General features: G+C 40.5%; 1 protein-coding gene across 3 annotated transcripts in view; it reads right to left on the reverse strand.

Annotated features, from left to right (window-relative positions):
* pvrl2l (PVR cell adhesion molecule related 2 like) overlaps window positions 1–19,516 on the reverse strand; it is a 340,090-nt gene extending 320,574 nt beyond the window's left edge. Inside the window, exon 1 of one of the 3 annotated variants that reach the window (XM_011481007.4) lies at window positions 18,998–19,516. In XM_011481007.4, coding sequence (XP_011479309.1) covers window positions 18,998–19,085 — 88 coding nt within the window. In that variant the 5' untranslated portion in view covers window positions 19,086–19,516. The remainder of the gene's footprint in view (window positions 1–18,997) is intronic. The other 2 variants (XM_011481008.4, XM_011481006.4) reach the window with 2 other exon arrangements.
* Window positions 19,517–19,804: the final 288 nt, after the last annotated feature.

Consider the following 19,804-nt stretch of genomic DNA (forward strand, 5'->3'; position numbering starts at 1 on the left):
CATCCACACCAAAGCCAATTCCCCGAAACTCTATCCCCCTTCCCTAACTGCCTTGACAAAATTAAGTCATAGATGCTGCCAACCTTCTGAAACTGAACTTGGAATTGGAAATTGGATACATCCTTGGAAGAGTAGTCACACAAACATGGTTTTTATTGCACTCACTCCTGTAAATCAGAGCTTATGCAGAATCATTTTCCTTAACTCCGTAATTCTTCTGCTAGACCTAATAAAAAAGCAATTAGTGCCACAAACAAAAAATGACCTAAAAAGGTTTGAACTTTTCCACAGTGAACTAAAAATACACAAATTCCAAATAGCTTTCAACATGCATTGTTATATTAATGATTCTGTGCAAAGACATTAATTTAGACTAATTTGGGTTGTTTTGTTGCCTTAAGTTTTAAATGATAATGATAACTTTGACATGTTAGACCGAGCGCGGCTAGTCTGCAGCTCACCGCTCCCCCCAGGGGATGGGTCAAAATGCGGAGAAGAATTTCCCCATTGTGGGCTAAATAAGATATCGATTATTAATTATTAATTATTATTATTAATTATTATTGCTTTTACATCCAATTGCTATGATGAAGATCTCTTAACTCACTGTGTAAATGTGAAGGACAGCATTAGGACAGCCGAAACTTTTCTCTTTGAATCCATTCCTAATGGGCTTAATTAAAACATTTTTCTTGCAATTGAAACTAATCTTCACTTGCAGTGACGCAAAGACAAGCTGTTAATTTGGCTGCTTTGATAATACAGCAGACCAACGTCATTATGGGCAGTGATTCTATAAAAGAGATACAAGTTCAAGTTCTATTTCAATTCTCACTTATTTAAATCTCTAAAGAGAAAAAATACTTTTATGTATTTTTTTATTTTTTATTTACTGTTTTGTTCACGTCCGGGAATACGTCAGTCAGTACTTAAACACAGCTGTTTACCTGTAGGCCAACAAACATTTGTACTCAGAACACATCAGGTCTATTAAATCATGTCCCCTGTGAAAGGAAATAAAATGTGACTTTAATCTGGAATGCCTTACAAGCTGCCAGTTCATCTAACAATGGACCCTAAGCTTAGCTTTTTCAAAGTCTTCTTTTACAACACATTTTGACAGGTCAGGAAAGTCTTTCCCTCCTTTTTATTATAATCTGTTGCAATTTTATTTCAAATCTTTTATTATTTCGTGTATCTGTCATTTATTTATTGGTGTTTGTTTAACAGCACTTACATTCAAGTCCAGTTGTTTCACATAATTATCAAGGTGGACTAAACTGGAAATACAATACTCTTAAAATAACAATTTGCACAAGTGTCTACCATGAAAAAAAAAAATTCAAGCTACGTAAACTCCGGGATTTAACAGGCATTCAAGAATGCTTAAAGCGGGTTTGTGTAGCCTATGGTGTTAGCACTGGACAAGTAGAGAGGGGCTTCTTCTTCTTTTTCTTTTTCTATCTTTTTCTAGTGCTTGGTGTGAAACGTCAAAGCACTGCAAATCCTGCTCCAGGCTTTTTATTTCACAGCTCTATTCTGATATACAAAAGACTTAGTGTCATATAATTCTGGCCAGACACAAACCACAATTAAACTGGCAAAAATGTTGCCAGTTTTGACAGTAGGCACTTTTGGGAAGGAAGAAGGTCTTCAAATCAGAGTCCCTGATTTTTCAAAGTTTGACCTGGTTTAACTTGCAATGCACATTTCGTAGGTAGAGTCAATGTGGCAACATGTGAATGCGAAAGTTTTAGACGCAGAAGCCACTGCTCCTCCTTTTTTCCCATAGACTTTTCCTTAGAAGCGGTGGCTTGAACCCGCGTCGCTGACAGCGGCGTGAACGTAGCTTTAGAGTCCTGTGAACTTTCATTTCACCTTTCTACCCATTTGTTGATTTTGCTTTTCAGAGGAAACTGTTAGCTTCTCCGTATTGCATCTTTCATCCCTTTTGAAAAGTTTCATGCTGCTGATAGCTGTACGGAGCAAGTGATGTTCCAACCATCCTATTAGCACGCTTCCCTTCACACTTTCATTTCTGCTGAAAAAAGCCTGACTCAAGTCCAAAGCTATTTAACCCGCCAGTTTAGACACAGTCTCTTTGCACATTAGCAGTCAGAAAGACTTATAGCAGCAGCAGCACAGAGTCGACAGAAAGCGTGTGGGGAGAAGAAAAAGACACACATGAAAGAGCAGCGCTCATCTTATAAACAGGCTTTTCTCTGCGTCCAGCCCGTCAACCAGGCAGCCGCTCTCCCACTCATCATGACGTTTGCGAGGCTGCAGCCGAGAACAGGTGGAGCATTTCGCTTCGCCCTTCAGACGCATCCACAAGGATTAAGAAATCCTTCTTTCGTGCAAAAAGCCCACCACCTGGAAATTGACTCTAGGACGGGGGAGAAGAAAACACTGCAGACCCTGACACATGAATCACTTCGTACTTTTCAATCAAAACTTTTTAAAAGCATTTTTTAAAAACACAATCGCCCAGGAGGGAGGAGGCTGGCTCAGGGAGAGGTTGAACGGCCATTCCAAAATTAAAATAGTGACTTTAAAAAAGCAATACAACTTTCCATAATGGTGTTGCTGCTTTTAGCAGGAGCAGGATAAATGGAAAAATAATTTTTTTGTACACTCCGTTCTGCATTTGACTTGTGCCCTGCTGATGGCTGTAATCAGCATAAATGTGAAGGTGGAACATGATACTAGTGTGTCCGTGCATTTTAAAATCCAAACAGCTTTGCAATAATATTCCATTTGATAATAATGTACCAAATTTCAGCAGCAAACAGCTCATTACCGATGTATTTTTGGATGAGAGCCCAGCCTTAATGTTTCCACGCCGTTTTGCTAAATTCAGATCGTTTCTGCTCATCGGTCACTCTGAATGAGAACGTCCATTTCAATAGAATCATAAACTAACAACTCTCTCTTTGTGTTTTTATGTGCTCAGATCAGGTCAAGCAACGCCTAACATAAACTAAATAGTTCACTGCATTAATGGCCTTTGTGTGTTTAATGGTCCCTAGTGGAAGCTCTAACCTCCACAAGTTATGGACCTTCAGCATGCAGGTCACTTTGATGCTCTCAAACTTATGCAGGTGGAGGCTGAAGCTGCAAACTCACAAATGTCACCTAAAAAAATTGAAATGCGTTAGCTTTAAAAGTGCTCTGAATGGGGGTAAAAAGCTAGGACATCCAGCGCAGAGTCACAGATTTCAAATATGAACTGTTTCACATCTTCATGGTCACACCAGCTGCACCTGACAGGAAGAAATCTACAAATACTGTTTCCAAATATGCAAACCTTTGACAGTATGCTCTATGATATCTGCGATTTTTCAGTTTATGTTGCCTCTGGGTGAGCCTTTGATGCACTCCAGCCCCTGCAGCCTTCAACAGGATAAGCGGTTTATAAAACGGATGGTTGGATATTCTAATTCCAATGAGGCAAACAGATTAGCAGATTATTGCCATAATTGCCTTGTTCATAATGAGACCGGCGTCACTCCTTTTGTTAGCCAGCTATGCAATCCCTCATTGGGTTAAACTTAATTTAATATCATTTGTTAACCATAGCTTAAGATGTAGGCTCTGCTCAGTTTAAGCCTACAGGCATTGTTCTTTGTGGGTAATGAGAAGAATGCTGGACCACATTTTAGAAAAGGCAATACAAAAAATTTTAAAAATGATCTGGTGACAGCTAATTTTATTTTTAATCAAATCATTTGTGTCTTTGTAAAGCAGAGATTACCGAGTGGAAAGATATTATTTCAAATGTTTTCCCCAGTGAGGAAAAGAAAAGGGCAGATGCCGCATAAATCCCTATTAGCAGGGTGGAAGACTATTTTATTTATTTATCTATTTATTTATTTATTTTTTACACATTCTCATTTATTACATTTATTTATTGTTTCTTAAGGTGGAATCGAAATCTATGGATTTCAAAATGTTTAAAACAATTTTTTGCAAACAGTTTATATCTTACTTATTTGAAAAATGACAAAGTCAGTTTTCTCTAAGTGCTGAAAAATTCAGTGGACAGAAAAAATATCATAAATCTTCTTGTTCTTTTTTTAGATAATTTAATAAAGACTCCCACATAACTGAACCTTCCCTGTTAAACATGCAAACAAGTGTTTGACATGGAATGTAAACAGAAATATGAAAATGGATGAGAAATAATGCTTTGTTTATTGACGTTTCTTTGCAGAAACTTCAATTAACAACAGAAATTACAGAAAAACATCTGTGCATGATTTGAAAAAAACGCATGAATAGATATAGAGATCAGAATGTAAGCAAAGATAATAAAGGGAAATTGTTTCAGCAATTATTTGAAACTGAAATGTAAACGACAACAATATGAAACTATAAAATTTGAGGCTAATTTTATTCAAAGTATAGATCGAGTATTAATTACTAAAAATGTTTTTATTGGTTTGCAACGTTTTTTCCACTTTATTTCCCCTAGGGTCTATTCAAGATTGTGGCAGCCTCTGCCTTCTACAGAAATGTGTGTGTGCATGTGTGTGTCACAGTGGATCACATCCTCACCCATCACACACACTTCTCAACAATTGTATCACTGCAGTTAACACAGGGAACTTGTCAGAAGTGCCAAAAAAAACAAGCATTAGCTCTATGTGAGAATATCAATGACTAAAAATTATTTTTTTCTTCACAAGAAAGGAATAAAAGTTAGCGAGAAAATAAAACTTTCACTAATCCTTCTAAACGTGAAGCACATCATAGTTGATGCTTCCTCACCACCTGCTGCTGCCCTTTCTTCCTGCTAATTTGTGCCTCGCTCAGTGAACGTGAATCACAGGAAACAGGACGGCAGAACAAACAGGTTTGTTTAGTTTACATTTACACGATGGCAACATGCGGCACGTCGTGAACTCGACGATGCTGACGGTGACGCATGTGGGCTGCGATGAGGACAGATGTTCAGAAACAGCTCCAGCCTCACTAATCTGTTTTGCACTTTCATTTGGTCTAATTGTGATGGACTGGATCATCTGTTCCCACCAAAGAAAGACAGAAAGAGCCAAAGACACTTCTGGCTGAGTGACAGGTGAGCATTTCCACCAAAAGCAGCAGGGAAGAAAAAATAATGAAACGAGTCTGAGAAGAGAGCCCACAGGGCCTGCAGAGGAGCACCAGGCAATATCTCAAGTCATTTGACAATGATATAATATTAAAGGAGAAAATAGAAAAGCCTGCTTTTCAATGAGCTCTGTAATTCTATCATGCAAATGAAAACGCTCATTGGTTGCCAAAAGACCGCATGTCCGATTCCATCGGGAGTACTGAATGGTTTAAAGTTAAAATATATCACCAGCCCTTTGTATGGAAGAAAACTCAATTTTGGAGAAATCCACTGAGTGAACTGTGTGAATAATGACGTGACTATGAGAATAAAGACGGAAGAGTCAGAGAGACTTTTTTTCCTTTTGCCTGATGTGTCAAAATGGAAAAGAAATTAAGAAAGACAGAGCTTGTTCTGCAGCTCTCGCTCCCAATCTCTCAATCAAGGGGCTAAATTAGAGAAGGATGTCGAAGCAATTTATCAGGTTTAGCTGCAGCCACCAGATAGAGGCGAGGGACGGAGGCGGGGAGGGGGGACGCTTTGGTTATTTATGGGCGCATCAGGACAGAAGGATTCAGGATCCATCAGTGAAAATTACATTGTGGATTTCAGTGGAGAACATGTGGGCATATTACTCACATAGACATATTTAATTTGAGGTCTAGCAGCTAATATCCCCCTGAGCTATGCAGGCCCGAATAAGGGATGGGGGATACAGATCTGGTACAGCCAGATTTCTTTAATGATCAAACTTTTTATTCCCTGTAGAACTAAAAGATTTCTTTGCGATGTCAACATTGTTTAGTTTTTCTCCCCCTCCAACTTTTATAATAGAGCTGCGGGTTGCAGTCATTATGATAATAGTCATAATAATGGTAATTACTGGAGTCGAGGTGTCAAGTAGCACAAATGAACTCAAACAGACCCTAAAGAAACAACATGTCTGGAGCTGGAGCCTCTTACTCTTCACAGGGGTTCATCCACAAAGCAGGTCTGACTTGTGTGTTTGATTAAGCATCAGTCACTTTGATTTCAAGTTCCTGAACACACCATGACATTTCAGACTCACATTTTGATGAGCAGAAACATAGGGGACTTGCAGATAAACACAGGATATAAGAAGTGATAGTAAGAAGAAGAGCAACAGGCATGAGAGATGAGCTCATTTATTGATTGTCGGTTGATGCAGAGGAGGGCAGTATGCTGGATTTCTGGACAGAATTATGCTTCCACCAAAGCACAGTCATTTCCCTGGAGGTTTGTGGTTATTTCAGCAGAACAATACCAGACCTCGTTCTGTATGACTAACAGCAGCACGGCTTGGTACATACAGTGTGTGCTGACTCCTGCCGTCCACAAATACTGCCTATTTAAACCACATGGACGTTCCTGAAGAGTAGGATCAAACACAAGTATAGGATGTTAGAATCTCAGATACCCCCAAAGAATGGATCATCGCAAAAGTCTCTCAAATGTACTCAATGTGAACGTTTTGGTTTTAAACCTTTCAAGAAAGGCTGATATCATATTCTTGAATCACTGACAAATTATCAATTTAAATGATGAACATTTCACATGCAATTGACTATGTCCACCAAAAAAAGCTATTATCATAATAAGCTTCATCCAAAGTTTGAAAGAATAAAATGAGGAAGCAAAACATGCACATTAAAAGGCTATACAGCTAACCCTTTGTCCCATCAGATTGAAAGTTGTTGGACGTAGAATATGAAAATTGTTTTTTGGTGTTTTTAACATATTTGTGTGCCGTTTTTCTCAAAATAGAGGACTTGTATAAAATACATTAAGCTCAAAATGTCATGTGAGGGGAGGCTCGAGAGCCGGTAGGACCCAGACGCAGAGACGGGAGGCCAAAGGGTTCAAGACTAGTGGGTTTATTAACCAAACAAAAGGCGCTGCAGAGCAGGATAACAAAAACAAAACAAAAACTCACTGTGGCGTGGCGAGGGACATGGAACGAGGACGCTAAGACAGGATGACGTAAACACCATGACACAAGCTAATGGACCAGCACAAGAGGAAGGGAGAGACGAGACTTAAATACAGACAAGGCAGACAAGACACAGGTGAACATGATCAGGACAGATTGGGACAAAGGAAGTAAAACTCAAAAACATGACAAGACAGGAAACCTTTCAAAATAAAACAGGAAACAGAACCAAACAAGACAGAACAAGAACTAAAACAAAAACCTAGACAAAACAAACTCAAACCATGACACAAAATTGCATTTCTAAACAGTTCTTTATTCATATCATTGTGAATCAGAAGCAGATGAAAAAATTCAGTTTGGAAAAAAGCTTATTGTGATGTAGAAAATCTAACAGGCAGACCACAAGTTCCCTGCTCACTCCATTCTGACTTATCTGCTTGTAGACGACTACATCCATGTAAATCTTTTTTTGTGTGTGTCTGAACTGGTATCTGGCTCAAAACTGCAAACAGCTCCAATATTGCCATCCATTTCTATTGCACCTGTAATGTTAGGTTGGGGTTGTGAGGGACTGTAAGCTAGCAGGAGAGTGTAAACAGATGGATGATGGGAAGTAAGCCAACCATCCCTCCCATAACTCTGAGGCTACTTTCTAACGAACTACTTCTGCTCTGCAGAAACTATGTCCTGTAAAACAACACCAATTTTTGAGATTTTGGCTAAAAATTGCATAATCATGATTAAATGACAACTGGGAATGCTTTTTCCAACACATCAAAAGATGATTGCAGTGGGACTTTAATGAAGTCTTAATCCACAAATTCAATACATTTGAAATCATGCCACATAACGTTATTATTAGTTATTAACAAATCAGATTATTAGTTATTAACAAATCAGACGTTTAATCAGCTGTTTTACTTGTTTTATTTTAAGAGTTGAATAAAAAAATTGACATAAATTCAAGGCAAACCTGTGTTTTGCAACATAAGGACAACCAGGTGGAAGTAATGAGTTAAAATTTTCAAGAGGATTAGTCTGCCTGGATAGCAAACACATTTCAGAAAACCTGCTTTTTTCTATAAAACAAAACTGAACCTTCCTTAATGTTTTGATATTTAAAGAGCGAGTCTAGACAGAGCAGGGATGTAGGTACAGACCCTCTTAACAGCCGCTCACAGCTGACCCCCCCCCCCCCCCCCCTGCTGTGCTGTCTTCTTCCACTGAGAGACTGATTAGGCATTAGAGCCCATCTTTTGCAGTCTCTTCTCTCCCATGTTAGACCAGATGTTGAAAAATACCGCAGCTCAGCTGCTAATCTCAACCTTTCAGTTTGGTTCTTCTCTCCAAAACACTGGCAGCAGCGCAGAAATTCGCTCATAGAGGGGTAGGCAGGACTTCCTAACAGCTATAAAAAAAAAAAAAAAAAAAAAGAAAAAAAAAACTCTGAAAAGATTACGACTGGAAAATAATATGTTAAAAAATGTTTCGGAATAGTTGACCCATGTCACAGTAAAATGTTCTTTTTCTTTTTTGGGGGAGGGAACTGAAAGTAAAACTTTTTGTCAAAGTGGGTTTTTCATATCCATCTGTGGAACTCTAATCAGGGAAATCGGTACGAAGCGTAGACAGCTTGCAGTCAGATAACTGACACAAATGCTGCTGTAGAATTCAGCAAAATTGGACCATCAAAAATATTTCCACAAAACTGATTTGTAGCACAGACCTGATGCTGTTTCCTGTTCTCTGATTTCAGTCTGGTGTTTGCAGTGACCTGTCACTGCGGCAGACAATACGTCAAAGTCTCCTAATGAAGGCTGACAGGAACCCATGTCCCATTGTTAATATAAAATGTGGACTGTTTCCTGTCAGTTTTCCATCTGACAGCTGCGGAAGACATGCAGGTCTGTGCCAGCAAATTTTCCTGAACAGAAATATGCAGTCTGACAGCCTTAATTGTCACATTCATGTCCCTTTCTGTGAGAAAAAGAAAAAAAAAAAAGCAGCAACTACTGTTTGCCAGAAAAAGCCTTTCATTTGTTGCCAGGTTTGAATTGATCTAATTGAAAAATAACAAAAGAAATGATCTAATTAGATATGGCATGTATTGCAAAACGAAAAAACCACACAATGTGGGCTGTACCTTTAAATGACACTGATATTCCACATTATATGCGAGGGATTCACATGGAAATGTGCCGCAGCCTGAACGCTAATCTCGGTCAAATGGAGTAAGAAGGGAGGCTCACTGGAATTATGCAAATGAGAAACGATGCTGTCTAGAAGAAGCAGTTGATCAAGATTATCGCCAGTGACACACAAACACGGACGGAAATGTGTGCAGTCAATTTAGACGGCAATACTGAAGCTGCAAAGGAAGCGTACAGGCAAGAGAAATGTTCCTCTCTTTAGACTGTTGATGTGGAGAAGCACAAATGGTTTACACAATAATGATTTAGTCATAAAATATGTTTCTTTTTTTTGTTGTACTTATTACATTGAGCTATATAGCAAATCCTGAAGACAGCTAATGAAAGAGTGGTTTAGAAACATTTGGTCGGCTCATTTCTGGTAAATGAAGAGCTTAAAATGATTCACTTTTGAAAAACCTGAAGTCAGGTCAGTTAAAAAACTAGAGTGTTGGTTAATGTCATCAACGGATTTATTTAAATATTTAGCTCCTGAAATGTGACAGACAAACCTCAGTGAGGCAAAAGAGGAACCAGCAACAAAAACGGGCGTCTTTGATGCAGACAGCTCAACTGCAGTTTGGATTAGCATCAAAATGAACGGAACTCCTGTTCACACCCATTTACTTAAAACTGTTTTTTCTAAGGATGTCACATTATTCTCTGCCTAATAGTATAAATGAAATTCACATTCCGGACTTCAAAAAAAAGGATTTATTCCCAAATTTGGTACCTAAAGATTCAAGAAACACCTACCCAAAACATTATTGTCTTACCCATCATGCTTTTTGTTTCCAATTTTCCTCAATTCTTTCAGTGTTTTGTTAACATTATTTTCCTAAAAGAAAGATTAACTTTCCTGCTGAGTCTGATCCCAGAGCGCACAAATTAGGTCTGGCAGTCAATCCTGAAGTTTTTACACTTCTTTTTACTCTGTTTTAGCAGAGATATGTTAAAGACAACTTTGATCATTGGCTTGGTTGAAGAGAAACTCCAGTAATTGCGAAGAGATTTCTCATATCCCATTGGTCTAGGCAAGGACATGATTACAGCATGTTTAATATTTAAATAGTCATAAATATGGAACGATAAAGCTGCGCACAGCCACTGAAGCTTTTCCAGGAAATGATATCTGAAACTGTCATATACAGTATATCATGTAATTGGAATTAGCAGGCAAAGTTTTGCAGCAGGTTAAAAGAGAATTCAAACCAGAGGAGGATGGTGAAAGTTTTACCCAAAATGTACAGTATCTTTGACATTTCTCAGGATATTTGCTATTAAAAGCCAGAGAATGAAGGTCCATAAATAGTGTGGTGCCATTTCAGAGACAATCCACAATGGCCTTGGCTTTCCAGCACAGCCACTTGAGCCAGGACAGGAAATTGGCTTCTTATCTTTCGTGCCTCTGGGATCAGCACTTCCCCAGGAACTAAAACGGTTTCACTTTCCTCCCAATCACCTCGATCACTACTGGATATGATCAGCATTCATATCTGATTGGACAAAAAGGTAAATGATATTAAGTGATTGCCTTATGATTACTGGTCTGCTTTTGTGAGTAAACCTAACTCTCTTTAAGGGTGCATTCACAGCAGCAGGTTTGATTCGCACCAGTTTTGTCCAAGAAGACCCAGCTGCAAACAACAAGATGGCGTCTAGACATCCTCAACCAAACCCGGACGTTCACCCTCCTTAACATATTATTTGAAAAAAAACTTTACTAAAAGTTTTTACAATTCTGAACATTTTTGTCATTGTTTTTTCACCCATTTCAATCACGGCAGCCATAAAATACAAAATAAAGAATTATAAAAAGAAACTATAAGTCACCCTTTTGAGAGAAAAACACGGTTCTGAACAAATCCACCAAGCTCTGTCTAATGCTGCGTTCACACCGAACACGATACACGCGTCACATCTAGTACCAATCTTGCCATGCGCATCAAATTTGATGCTCACTAAATATATAACAACGCAATAAATATAAATAAATAAAAGAATAATAGTGTCTTGTTGCAAATAAGAAATTATATGAAAGTTCAGAAAAAGAAACATCAAATTCTCCTACATGTTTTTTTTAGACAGCCCTTCTTCTTCTCAAAGGGGTTGAGGTGAAACTAATGAGAAACAGTGGCTAAAGAGCAACCAGTTGTTAATGGGAAAATAACTAAATAAGAGCATTTTTTTCTTTTCTTTTTTAAATCACAAGTAAGTCACTCCTGAATACATTCCTGAGCAATTTGCTTCAAACGTTTTTTTTTTTTTTTAAATTGTTCTGTATTCAAGTCCCACTCCGACTATGTTTTGATCTAATCATTACTCCGATGGGAGTAAAGGACGTAAGAATGTATTACAAGAAACAAAATAAGCTTTCAACAAGGCAATACAGAAGAAAATGTTGATTATAAAGAAGTTGTAATAAATTGAACATGACCTGGTTTGAAGGTGTGAGCAATTATACACAGTTTTTGCTCTTAATTTATATTAGCACCTTTTGAAACCACAGGTATAAACAGGTGAAATAAGATTTGCTGCATAAGTAGCAACTTCTCAGTGATGTCACTGACACTTTAAATGGCCATCTTCACATTTGCACATCATCCACAGATGTTGTCTTTTTTTTCATCTGATGCAAGTGTTGCAGATTATTGCTGCCACCAGTTCCAGATTTGGTAACTGTGGCAAACCCTCTTAGAACGAGGCTGCCTTCTGAACCCTCTTTTCTCTGCTTGAGAAATCCCTGCCTGGGGCTCGGTGATGATGCAAAGGGAGCAAACAAATGTTACGGCGCCTATTAATCGCCCACATGGGTACAACAGAAAATGTCACAAAGTCACGATGCAGCCTGATCCACCAGTGAACTCCCACACAAACGGTAAAAGAAATTTCCATTTTGACACCAGAGAACTGTGTCTGGAGAAGAAACAGAGTAGATGGAAAGAGAAAGAGTTCTCGAGTCCCAGAAGTCTGTAAAAGCCACGGAGCTCCAGACTGCCAGAGCAGGAAGACAGGGCAGCCGTGCTTCTGTAAACATTTTCACACTTGTGACTCTCCCCACAGCTCCCTTCCTTCCCAAACAATGAAACCTGGAAGGAGCAGGAGCAGTGACATGCATGGATGGAGGAAGAGGAGGGCTGGGAGGGGCTGGCACCCTTTTAAATTCCACAGAGCTGTTCCAACAAAAGGGACCCCACTCTGGAGCCGGCGAGGAGCAGCAGCCCGCCTGGCGGGCTTTAACGGGGTTAAGAGCACAACACTATGAAAGAGTGAGGTAAGGGCCAATGAATAAAAGAAGACAATGCAAACCTGAGCAGCGTTTGAAAGTGGCCTCACCCTGCATAGCAGAAAAAGGCAAATGAGGGAGGAAGGCCACGACGATTTTGTGCATCTGTGCACTTTGAGGAGATCGGAGCTCCAACTTCTCTCCGGCATCCTTGGATCAGTTCCATTGTGATTCATGGCCCTGCTCCTGTTGCTGCGCTCTGCAATCCCTCTTCCTATTGACACCTGTTTGCCGGAGAACCACAAAGGACTGCCAAGGTGCTGGGCATGATATGGTTTAATTCTAGGTATGTGATCTCAAATTTGCTTAGTAAGTCATTTTTCAACAAAAGGCCGTGAACAGGGGCAAAAAAAATGCTGACTAAGCACACACTGGCTTGGTGGCATACAAATTTATGAATGAAAAGCTTTCTGGAGTCTCGGCAGTGCAGCTCGCTGAGAGTCAACAGCATCTTATTCCAGTCACGGCAAAGATGGTCCAGACAGAAAGAAGCTTGCAGAATAAAAAGAGTTCCGCAACAAAGAAATGCGAAACAAAAGCTGTATCCATAACAACAAAGCCTGAGTGCGGTCTGCCAAACCAACTTCTACCTCCGGATTCCAGAGCTGCATCTTTGATTCGGCTGCAACAGCATCATACACGACTTCAGGATGTGAGGTTGGCAGTTTATCAACATTTTGATTGTGATGAACATTTGCACAGGATTTCCATAAACTTTGAACCAAACATCATGATTCTTATCTGGTTTTCAGATGCCGATTTCCTGCTTTGCCTGAGAACGTATACTGAACCAGGCAATGACATAATAGTTACTGCCTCCAGTGCTCCACAGCAAGCAGGAAGTGTTCCTAAATGTTCCACAAAATTCCTCAGAAACGCTGAGAAGAACGTGCTGGCACATTTACTAGAAAAGGAAGATGTTTTGCTCTGGATAATATTTTATTCTCATTTTTTCATAGGATCCAGTTAGTATAATACTGACTTAGTAATTTTGGGCCTCAGTATCTGCTGCTCTAAAGTCTGGACCACATTAGAAGATTGTAGCAAATTGTTATAAACATTTGGACCACACCCACAAGGAAAACTAAATTGATTGAATCGGTTTGTTTGTACAGTGTGAGGCAAAGACACCAAACCACACAGTAGCAGATTCCACCCACAAGAGAATCTGAAATCCTTGAGAATCCCTAAAGATCAATTATTGTAAAACTGACTTCCTTTTTCTTCTCGCAGTCAAAATCACAAAGGAAAATTTCCCAGATGAAGTTGTGGAGACCGAATTTGGCATTTATTAACATGCCATTTTTGCTTTTCCATATAGCTTGTTTTTATAAAAAGGGACACGTTTTCAGTTTATGTGGCTATAAATGCTTTAAAAAGCTCAGTGCAGCTTTGTCATGGGATGTAAACACACAATATCAGCTGCCTGGTGACAGAAAAAGAAGTTGACAACAGAGGTCACCTTAAGGTGCAATATAAGGAATGCAAACAACTTCAAACCAAGAAAACAATAAATGCTAATTTTTGTGATCCCTCCGTCCCTAACATGGAAATGATCCACGTCCTGATGAACAATTCAAGATTCCACCATAAACTGACCTCTTGAAGTGCGCAGGAAACATCAACACTTCAGTATTTGCACTTTTGTTGTTTTATTTTTATTGAAAGTGTTTTGAAAGGAGAAAAAATATTGAAAAGAAAAAGTATGGTAAAAAACATGCTGGACTCTGAAACTTTGCTGGAATACAGCTGTTTCTACAACTTCTTATTAAATTGAAAACTTTTCCTGCTGAGCTGCTGCTTCACTGCTGTCTGTCTGTTTTCAATAAGCTCCACAACAGTGATCTGAAAGACTAACAAACTTGACGTGTCTGTTCAGACTGCAGCTAACTCCAAAAGATAAATAAAACATAAAACTGTATATTTTACAAATACTGTGCATTCAAGCATAAATTAAAAAAAATCTATAATTCATGCTATTTTGACTCTTCAGAGCAGATATGTGCAGATTAAAACAGATCTGTTTCACTTTTGCCTGCAGCATGAGTGTAGCTGAAAGATTGTGTCTTGTGTGCACACACAAATACAAAAACACAAACATTCTTGTTTTACGGGGTTTGAAAACTGGTTCATAATCAATAAAGTGCATTAGATTTATAAAACAACACATTTGCTCTCAACAGTGATGAAAGCAGTAAGGTGGGACTGAGTTTTTAACAAAACGCTCCCTCCTTTCAATTAAAAAAGTGTATACAGACTGGACACTTTTGATTCCCTTAAAGTGAACCAGAGTTCGTTTCCCCCGATAATCCAGAACAAATTTTCAGTATGAATACACCCAAGGGGACCCTGGTCCGGGACCAGGAACCGCTTATAGACCCATCTTTTGAGCTGGTCCGAGTCCTCAGATTTTTTCCGAATAGGATCCGTGTTCGGAGCTGAACAACTGAACCAAAACGGCTACCATAGCAGTCTAGATGTTCAAAATTGGCCAGCGAAACATAAAGTTTGAATAAGTAAACTACCCCAACAAGGATTGCAAAGCACAGGGCTTTCTTTATTCTTTCTCTGGTTACTTTGCCCCACCTCATAATTCTTAGCCAAGGACTGACGAGATCGTGATTTTGTTTACGAGCTTTGGTTTGAAACATAAAAGTCTGCTTGACAGCAGTCTGAATACAGAACAAACACAAGGACTTGATCCGAACCTGGTCAGGATCAATGGACTCTTCCAGTCTGAATACACCCCTTTTATTAAGTACACAACAAACTAAAGCTTGAATTTATCTGACGTAGAATATACTTTATTTTATTCTTAATGAGAACATTTTTTGTTTCTTTTTATTTAGAATTATGAATACTGTGGAAGTGAACAAAGACTTCCCTTTTTTCACAAGCCTGCATGTTCAAGTCTGTCATTTTGCCGCAAAAATACTGTAATCAAGCAGCAAAGCTTGATAATGTCGTGTTCTGGGCGACAACTATCAGCACACTTGGCAGCTCTGACAAAGATATAACAAGCTGGCCTTAATGCGGACAGCCCCCAGCATTACTATGGAGTTTGTGCTGATGTGAGTCACTCATACACTCCAAATTAGCATCAATCGTTTGCGCTCAAGGGAGTGATTATCACCAGGAAGAGCCCTTGACATTTGAGTTCTAGACTCGAGGTCAACGCCCAGAACTGCTAATTTTTGGTTCAAACATGGCTCCAGCTTGGGTCTATTTTTCCCCTCACACTGTAATCACAGACTTGTGTCCATGAAGCCCTCCAGGCTATAGGTGATGTCTTAAATACCCCACAGTTTGCAAAGTTTCCCATATAAACAAGCCCACAAAGGAAAAGATTAAAATGTCACATGCTAAAACACATCATTACAACGCCTCCAAACAGGCTCATGTTGAGCATCCAGCAGCTTCACATAATCACTGACATTTGGACTTAGCATGGAACTTTTAATCAACGGTGAGAGCCCAAACCCTCTCTAAATCAAAACGCTGCAGCGTTCTGGATATTTTAGCCCTTTCGAGACACTTTTGTTCATTAACTCCCTAAGTTCCAGACAGAAAAAGTTTTTGACTTTGCCAACTTCTAGAATATCTTAAAATCCCTTCAGGCTTCACTCATGCAAGACCTTGAAATGATAAATGGACTATTTTTTTTTCTCCCTTTGTTGACCACTAAAGGTGCTTTAACACCACAAGCTACATTCCTTTCTTTATGCAGCAGTTAGTCTGCCCACTATTTTTCTTCTGCCCAGAATGATTGGTTTCTCAGCAATGAGATCAGAACGTGTGACATTTACTACAGCAAAAGCCAGGAATCGGCACAGCTCTGGAATAAACGAGAACAAAAAATCCCTTTGAAGAGCCGAGGAGGCCAAATGAACTAAACATCTTTTTGTGTTTCTATTTTAAGGCGGCATCATTTCGGACCTGTGCCATGCTAACACTGACCCGTTAACCTTTTGTTTGGGAAATGGCCAGGGAAGGGACTCATTCAGACATGACTTTCATGAGTTCAACTGCTGCTAGATGAAACATATGTCAGAGAGAGATTCCATTTTTCCGCCTCCCGCACAAGCCGTAACGTTCCTTGAGCCATAACCCTCTTTTCATAACCGTCAAAGGCTATTTTCCTTTTTCAGCTTTAGTGTCAGATGATAAAAAAAAATCCAATAAAATATAAATCAGCTTCATAAAGGGATATGCATTTATCCAAAAGGTTATTTTTATCTTGAAGAAAAATGGCAAATGTTCTTCCTGTAGTCATTAATCCACCAATAAATCTGTCAGAAGGGAAAAGTCTGAGCCAAAGTGGACAGTAGGCTGTCGCACGTGTGCATTTGGTCCTCTGGTGTGTTTGTGGGTTTAATTACAGCAGTAAAGTGTCTGCCTTTCCCGTACATACTTCCCTCTGGCAAAAAAAAAAAGAAAACCGTTTTTTTTTTCTCCTCTCCGCTGCAACATTTTCAGCTTCCCTAGAGGAATGCTAATGCATCCCGGTGCCCAAGTGGGATATTATGTGTCCAATGGGCGTAACTCTGCATCTTTTATTTATTTATTTACGATTTGGGAGGCGAGTAAAATGAGGAAAGACGGGAGACAGCGTAGGATTTCCGGAGCCTTTCCTATGTTGAATGAAGGATAAACCCCACTCTGATAGGTTGAGGATATCAGAGGTGAAATCAGCTGCTAAACATATGCAAACAATAACACGCCACTATGCAAAGCGGAAAATAATCAGCTATGAGACTGATAATCATTGCCCACCTGCTCTTCAGATTAGCTAATCAGTCCTTCTTCTCCACCGAGCCATCAAGGGGACTCTTCATCATTGACATTTCAGCACAGGACCCAGCCGACAGAGGCAAGTCTCAGAGGAGAAGAGGGCACCTGAAGTGACTTAATTATCATTGCTACAGTGATATCCTCTCAGCTCTCTTTTGCCTTTTTCACTCAAGGTTAACAAGGTTCTTTTAACATCGTTGTTTCTCTGCTGACATCAACGCCTCTTGCTGAGTGCCGCTTCGTTTTCCACATCACTGCAAAACTGTGTTAAACTGCAGGTAAACATGCAGAAATCAGACTAACAATCAGGTTGAAGAAAAGGTTAACAAGTCAGTAAAATATGGAGATTCTGATATCAGCTGGTTAAGTGGCTGACGTGTGAGTGTGGGGGTCTTACCCTTCAACTTGTGTTTGCTGTGCGTTCAAATTAATTCATAACCTGTGGGGATGCTGTCATGACAATCTGACAGCTTTCTAACAATCCAGGCCGGATGTGACATGGTGACTGTCACCCTCACACGGACACGCAGCGGAGAGAGGTCCTGCTCCGGACGCTTTCCACTGTTTCACTTGTGCAAACCTAACGCCAACCACAATGAGCATCTCACCCCACAAAAGATCACACTGTCAGCCATTATGCAACAGATGCTACAGAAAAATGCAAAGAAGGGACTCTGCAGGATCCTTAGCCTTGAAATAACTTGCCCTCCGATTCTGTTTGATCTCAGAGGCTCGGAGCAGCATCCACACTCAGGATGACACTCTCCCTCCTCCATTATGACCTATCTTCCCTTTCCTTGGTGACAATTTGGGGACAGCTCTGACAGATGATCCGGGTGGGATCCAGGTGAAAACAAGGGGATGACAGATTTTTCTGAGGATTAGTGCAGCCCAATGTTAGGGACTTTGCAGGTGGTCAATGTTAAAATAAAAATTACATTTCTATCTTGAAATAGGCCTTAAACCAACAGTGGAACTTCATTTAATGCATCACTGAAGATGTATTTCTGACTATTAACTCTGTATTAACACAATAGCATTTATTATGTTTTTTCAAGTGGCATTGAATGCCATGGGAAATTTTCCCGCCATGATCACGCGCAGCTGTAATCTATCCTTCAATTATCATCCAGTCTGCATCTTAACAAGCTCCCGCTCGTTGTTGTTGGGGCACCTGAAGACCAGGGGCCGCGCCATTCTCATGCTTCTGCTCCGAGCGCGCGTGTTGCTCCGCAGAATGCGGAGCACTTTGAATCATTATTTTGGTCGACAGTCACAATCAGACCTGCGCTCGAGTTTACGCCTGCACATTTCCCAGCAGGTAAACACAGATTACAGGTTAGTCGTGCAGCAGGGGTTTGTAAAAGGCTCAGGAAGGATTAGGCTTTCCTGAACAGTCACCTGCCGACTCAATGCAATGTATTAGAACAAAAACCACACAGCCGGTGAGCCACACCCCGCATAACTTCACTCCTAGTAAAAGCCAGTCCGGACAATAAAGTTTTACAGTTGGTCTGAGTCCACAGCGGACGTACCGACGTTACACAGGGCGCCCGCGCGCTGCTTGGGCAGGAAAAGTGCGCAGGACGGCTCGCGCTCAGGACGCACGAGGAACAGCGGAAGAAGGGAAACTCCGGGAGATTCGGCTGCGGTCAACTGCAGCTCGGGTCATGTGTTCTTACCTTTGATGTTGAGGAGGACTGCTGCTGCCAGGAGCCAAGCGTTGGTCAGCGTAGACGCCGGCCAGCGCGCGCGCTGTCCTCCTGCCATTTGTTTTAACAACGTGGACGTAAATAAATATCCACAGAAGCGTGGTGTGTCCTTCCAAATTATTCCGTCTCCGACCCCGCCAACAAACTTGACAGTTCACGTTGAATCGGCCAAGTTGGAGCTGTCTTGACTGCTTGTCCTTCCCTTTAACCTGGGGCGCGCGGGGGTTTGTGTCAATGACAGGAAAAGCCCAGCCCCTCGTCCCGATGACCCAACCTCGGTGCGCCCTCAGCGGGTTGCGGCTGAGCGTTCGTCAGGACCGCAGCGTGCGGGAGCAAAGTCCGGTGTGCGTGAGTTCCGGCGGAGCTCCGAGTGTTTGATGCGGGGAGCGGCGCGGGGAGTAGGAGTGTGATGTCAGCAGAGCGTCACCAAGAGGACTCGAGCCGCAGCGCCGATCGCAGCCTGATCTGACAGGACCAGCTGATGCGCGCACGCGCCTGCATACCTGGCTGAGGGCGGGTTCGAGTCGACACGACGAAGACCGGAAAGAAACGAAGAGAATCTGAGAACCGAAGCCTCCTGCTTCTCCAGAAACAAATTACTCAGACTCTGAGACCAAACATGACTTTCACTTCAACTTGAATGTTAACAAAGAGATTTTCAAACTTGTTATGGCTTTTCAAAGCAAGACAAAAGCGAAACTAAAAACCTTCATTCACTAAGAAAATAAAACCAAGGGAAAATAAAATAAATACCATGAACTGAAAGCAAGTACGTAA

Source organism: Oryzias latipes, chromosome 11 (genome assembly GCF_053564925.1).
Source record: "Oryzias latipes strain Hd-rR chromosome 11, Olatipes_Hd-rR_3.1".
NCBI classification, from domain to species: domain Eukaryota; kingdom Metazoa; phylum Chordata; class Actinopteri; order Beloniformes; family Adrianichthyidae; genus Oryzias; species Oryzias latipes.